General features: G+C 44.6%; 1 protein-coding gene across 11 annotated transcripts in view; it reads right to left on the reverse strand.

The window, feature by feature from the left end:
* The window catches only part of SSBP2 (single stranded DNA binding protein 2), a 324,484-nt gene extending 323,814 nt beyond the window's left edge, over nt 1-670 (reverse strand). For 4 of the 11 annotated variants that reach the window (XR_002522615.2, XM_021939513.2, XM_009208712.4 and 1 more), the window contains exon 1: nt 397-584. Coding sequence is in view for 10 of the 11 variants with exons in the window: in XM_021939513.2 (XP_021795205.1) it covers nt 397-458 (62 nt within the window). In the remaining variant the exon portion in view is untranslated. Of the gene's footprint in view, nt 1-396 lie in introns of all 11 variants that reach the window. The other 7 variants (XM_003899887.4, XM_003899883.5, XM_003899886.4 and 4 more) reach the window with 5 other exon arrangements.
* Nucleotides 671-6,194: the final 5,524 nt, after the last annotated feature.

Here is a 6,194-nt window from a genome sequence, read left to right on the forward strand (position 1 = left end):
CATTCCTTCCATTCCACCCTTCCCTCCCGCCACCCCCGGCGGCTCCCCGGAGCCCCGGACCCCAGCTCTAAAGTTACTTTGGAAGGTGAACCCGCGGGTTATTTCCCTCAATCACCCAAACAAGTTTCCATCCTCGCCACCAGCACCACCGCCGCCCCTCAACACACCCGCTCCCTCCCGCCGACAGCCCCCTGCGGCCGCCCGCCCCGCGCCCGCACCTCCAGGGAAAGCGCCGCTCCCCGCACCACACGCCCCCATCGCGGCACCCCTCCCCCTGCCAGCCCACCCCCGGCGCTCCCCGGGCGGAGAGTGTCTGTGTCTCCCAGAGTGTGCGAGTGCGTGCGTGAGTGTGCGCGCGTGTGAAGGCGGAGGTGGGTGAGAAGCGGAGACACTTACTTCTCCCGGGCCTGGCTGTCGGACGGGACGGCGCTGCTGTTACTCTTGCCTTTGCCGTACATGCTTGTGCCGAGAGCAGCTCCCACTGTCACGCACCTGTCAACCCATCACAGCCTCCCCGGGAACAGCCCCGTCCCCATGGCGACCCACGCAGCCACCCCCACTATTGGCCGCCCCACGCCAAAGCTCCGCCCCCTTCGCCCAGGCAACGCGCGAGACTGACAGGCCTCCCCCTCCCTCCGGCCTTCCGAAGCGCGCGGTGGCGGCTACAGCCTCAGCGGCAGTCTCCTCCCTCCTTCCCTCCCTCCCCGGCTCCCTCCCTCCCTCCTTCCCTCTCTGCTCTCCTCCCTCCACCCGCTCTCCTTCCCCCCTCCCCCCTCCGAACCCGGGCGCAAGGGGGGAATTAGAAACTGCTCTAGAAGGATTTTAAACAACTGGCTGTTCTCTCTGCCGCCACCCCTCCCCCCGCGCCGCCCGCGCTCGGCTCCTCACTGGAGAGAAGGCGCCGGGAGGAGGAGAAACTGCGGCCTGGAGTCTCCGGCCGGAGCCGGCGGAGCTGGAGCCGTGGCGGCCCCAGACTTCGGGGCGCCCGCCGAGTCTACAGACAGAGCCACGGCCCCAGCCGCCCTGGGGCCCCCATCAGCCCCTCTCCCGCTTCTCTCCTATGCGTGACCCCGCGCCGGTACCCACGATTGATTTCTGCCGTCCTCAGCCCTACCCCCTGGGTTGTCGCCCCCGCCTTGTTCCCAGAGGGCCGGCTGGCGAGGGACACCCGCGCTATTCCCTCGACCTTCTGACTGAGCGGCCGGTAGCGACTCGCCTTCTCTCCTGGGGAAGGACTGCACCTCCGGCCCTCGGCGCCGCTGCGGTGGCGGCGCCCGGGGCCGCACCCTACGCCTCAGGGGAGCACCCGGCCTGGGGTCGGCCTCCTCTGTAAGAGGTGAGCGGACCTCCCGAGGAGGCCCGGTGACTCCTGCGGCCGCAGCGGCCCCTGCCCTAACCCCTCCTTGCACGGAGCCCCGCGGCGCCCTAGACACCCCGCCAGATCTGCCGCAGAAGAGGGCCCCAGGCTTCCCCACCCGGCCTGGTTTAACAGTTTGGGTCGGGGATGGCTATTCATCCTGACCCCTGGAGTGGAAAAGGCCAGAAAAGGTCTTGAAAGACTTCCCTGTCCTTGCCCGTTAGAATAGGCCCCAGGGCGCCCCAAGGTGTACAAAGCTGTGCCAGGGCTGAAAGGCTGCCCGAGAATGTTTCTGTATCCAAATCCCTAATCCCATTTCAGTAAACGCGCAAAAGTTTCAGAAACACACACAACCTGGTTCCCAGTAGAACTTTGCATCCTTTATGTTGTTGAAATGTTTGTAAAATCAGACGGGTGCAAATGGGGTTAGAAAGAAGATGGGCTTCACACGGGGAAGAAGGGGACAGATGGGGTGGGACAGGGCGACATCTGGAAAGGATGAAAAGACAAGAAGTAGCTATGGGAGGAGAGGGAAATAGGATTCGCGTGGAGGAAAGTACAGTTCTCTTCCACACACATACAGCTTTAAGCATTTAGTAGGATCATAAAATGCATATGGAGGTATAGAGATAGATGGAAAGGAAAGAAATGGGTGTGAGCATTGACAGAAGTGACAGGAATAAAACATCAACACAAGATTAAGGAAGGGCAGTTAGCAAAAATGAGAGGTCGAGAATCAAAAATGGGGTTGGCAACCAAACATAAAGACGGGAAAATGAAGAGGACGTAGTTTCTACACTGGTGTTAAGGAAAAGGAAAAAAACATGGGGAAAGGGAGGTATAAAAAGATGAGAAGACTAGAAGATACAGGATTAAATGAAGAAGCCATAGAATGTGATAGCAAAAGATTAAAAGTAGTAGAGGACAAACATTATCGTTAAAAAAAAAAAAAAGGTATAAAAAGCACTTTTATTAAAAGGACAAAAATTAAGCCAATAAAGGAAATGAGGAGGGGAAGTGGGGGAAAAAATACATTGGCTTAAGTAGATTAATTTCCAAGAGATGTAATTTGCCATTTCTAACTTAAGAATTCTCCTCTCTGTTTCTAATGACCTACAGTGATTGGGTGGTTGGGATATGGCATTCATACTCTCCTTTTTGTTTCTAGTGACCTGCAATGATTGGGTGATTGAAACAAAGCTGAGCCAGTCAGCCTCTCTTAATAAACTTTTTCTCAAAATGCTCAAATGTATATAAGGTTGCCACAGTTTACAGACTCAACTTCAAGGTTAGCATTATGTAATTTGTTGTTCAATTATCTACTTCCATTGGCTTTAACCCAGAAAATTTTTAGTATCTCAAGGCTCCGTCACTCATAGAATACTCCCTATAAAGGTGCTGCTCAGAGAATGCTGTCAGTTCTCAGAGAGCTCTGGCAGCTTCTCAGACACCCTCCTGCCTGCTCCTGGAAAAACGAACTAAGGGTGGGCTTTGTCCTAGTATCCAAAAACAAAGTAGATATTATCCTTGCACTGGTGTTGGGACTCTCTTAACTATGTTTCTCAATCATGGCACATTAGAATTGCCTTTATTTTCATTGTTGTTGGTTTTTGTTTGTTTGTTTGTTTGTTTATATACTAACTGGATCAGAAACCTTGGGGATGGACCCAGGTACCCGCATTTTTTTTTGTAAGCTCCAAGTGGTTCTTGTGTATAACCAGGGCTGCCTGCCTTTGCTCTTCAGTATCCATTTAAAGACAGTCAGTGCGTACCATAAGAGTTTAGTACAAGACTCTTAGATTGGGCTGTGCATTAACAAATGACCCTACTCAAGTAAGGCATTAAGATGTCTTTACAGTGTACTTTACTTTCTGCCACCAAGCCAACAAACTTGTTTATAGGATGAAAATGTGTGCCCATATGTGTTCTCATAGTGCAAGACCACGAATAGCCATGGTTTAATTTGCTATTTCCTATAGAGAAAGGAAAATGAAGAAAGAGAACAGGAGAAACTGTTTGCTGTCTACTGCTGTAATTTATTCATTTGATTGGTTTTTACTCAGATTTGTTACATTTAGAAGTCCTATGGGTAATGGCATATTTTCTGATGTTTAAAAAATAAATAAATTATAGATCTGCACAGTGGGGTATGCAATTGAGAACAATTTGGTTTTAGTCTCTGGAAAGAATGAAATGCTAAAAGGTCTTAGTTCAGAACTTGCCAAGTTAATGTCAGAGTTAGCTTTATAAGAATGTTCTCATCTGACAAATATACAAAGTGAAAACATGACTTTTATATGTGTATGTATCCTGTATATAGTAACCTTGAAGCTTAAGCAATCAAATCAATTATCATTAAAACAGCTCAGCAGCTACCTGAACCATCTCTGTTTTATTTTCCTCTAAATGTTTACACATGTAAATAAAATGCTTCTTTGCCCTTGTTCAAATTATTTTGAGTACAAAGAGTGTTCTTTGCATCAGCAACTGTATCTCCTGGGACCAATATTGTAATTAATGAGATTTGAAACACATATTCAGAGCCAAATTTGAGATCCCAGACACAGAATTGAAGATCCATTGTTTTGTTTTCATTTTTTAAAAAGGGGGGAAAGGTTGGAGATTTAAAGCTTCCTAGTGTAGAGAATCACAATGTATTTTTAGAGAGTTTTTTCTTAACCCACATATGAGATTAATTTGGGGAGCCTGGATTTGGGATCGGGGAACCCTGGCCAGCAATGTCACCAGAATGGAACATTTGGATTTGAGGTTGATTTTTTTAAAAAACTTTATTCTTTCAGATCTAGAACATCACTATAACTCAATCATTAGGTCTCCCTCATCCCTACCCCCATTTCATTTGGACACGTATGCACAATTTTCTCTTTCTGGAACCTACATGTAATTCTTGGAAGTCTTTATCACTCTAAAACAGGCAGTTCATTATGCCACCCTGCTCAGGCTCTAGATTGACTATACATTTCTTTGTTCCTAAATTTTTTTTTCAATAGAACATTAAGGTTAATAATGTCTACATTCTTACAGTGCACAGGACCTCAGAAAAGATTTATATACAACAAAGTGTTATATACAACAAAGAGACCACCTCTTTATGTTTAAATGGAAGCTAATCATGAATTTAATTATGTGCATCATATAGAACATTTAGCTTATTAACTTAAAAAAGAAAATCACTTAGAAATAAAAATATTTAGAAAAATAAAGTATTTAAACATTAAAATAAATTTTCTTGTTTTAGAGTAATATTCTCCAAAAATAAAACTGTTCTATTATTTATTTGTTTCATAAAACTAATCAGTTTATACAAATAACTCAGTTGCATTCATACCACTTTTCATTTCAAATCATTTAACAGGTATTAATTCATTATTACTCAATACATCTCAGTTAATTAGATTTCCCTAACCAGCTTTTTAAACTGGGTAAACTGAGTTCTAGATATATTCGTTAGCATTAGCTGATCCAAAAAGAAAACAGAACTAGTTCCAGAAGAAGAACTCCATGTTCCTGGCTGGCAGTCCTTTTCCCAGACCACGAAGCCACACCTCTTTCTCTCAGAAGTGACTATTCCACCAAGGAATGTGAGCAAGCTCTGAGATGTTTGTCATTCAGACTACCTTGTGAAACTTCACTCCCAGGCAGAACAGACCAGCATGCTCAGATTCACAAAATGCTCAAATGCCATGTACCAAAGTAATGAAATGAATAGTCATTGCAACTATACTACTGTGCAATTTAGTCACTTACACCAGAATAATAAATGAAATTGGGCCTCAAATTAACATTTTTTGACACACTATTATTGGTTTAACATCAGTTAATCTGAGGCAATGACTGTTTCCTTAACCTATTGCCCTGGCTTTTTAAAATCTCAATTTACATATTCATAAACACTTACCAATGTGTTAGGAGCCATGGGGTGCAGATCTACCAGTTCCAAGGAGTTCCAGCCCTAGAGTGTCTAGTCTTTTTTAGCACTACCAAGAATGTAAAGTTTAGTGACTTGGAATAAAATAAAATTATCCTGATACAAAGAATTATACATAAGCTGAAGATGAAAAATGAAAAACCAGGGCTACCATGTATGGCAATTTCATATACTGTAGCGTTTTGCAAAACAAATTCCAAATGTTGTCGTGTTCACTGGCTGGATTTTTGTCATTAAATGTTGAGAGTTATGTAATAGGAAGTGTGCCAAAGAGTGTTCTTTATTCAAAAGTATTACTATTTTTTTAGTGCATTCCTAAATCTTCACAATGGTTTTTCACCTAGTAAGGTTATGCCAATATGATATCTTTGCACTCTCGGAGCTAACAAAAGCCCCAGTCTCAAGAGGGAGGCTATGCAACATTCCAGACAGTGTCATTTCCTTCGGTTAGAAATGGAAACAGAGAAAAAAAACACCTACTACATTTGCTTTTCATAATTTTCCAACATAATCAGATCCTCTTAACCAAGTATGGCAGGAAAGGAAGGCGACGACACCTTATACTACTATTGCATTTTGTTTGCCTTTAGATAGTTTTAAAACAAGTGGTTAAAAATATATTATGCCAAGTAAAATCTGTTTAAGACAAGGGTTGAGTATTGCCATTGCCAATCATAAGTTATAAGGTACAAACAATCTTACCATGGTCATATACACTTGTCAAACATATAGAGGACAGTTTAAATTTTGGGGGTGAGGGCTGGTTCCTTGACAAGTCTTTGAAACCAACTGGGCTATGTCCAGTACAGTAGTTTTTAAAGATTTATTTGTATTCTGTGGTGGCAATTGCCACCTGCCAGCACCATCATATACCATTAGGTGATACAT

The sequence above is a fragment of the Papio anubis genome, chromosome 5 (genome assembly GCF_008728515.1).
Source record: "Papio anubis isolate 15944 chromosome 5, Panubis1.0, whole genome shotgun sequence".
NCBI lineage: Eukaryota > Metazoa > Chordata > Mammalia > Primates > Cercopithecidae > Papio > Papio anubis.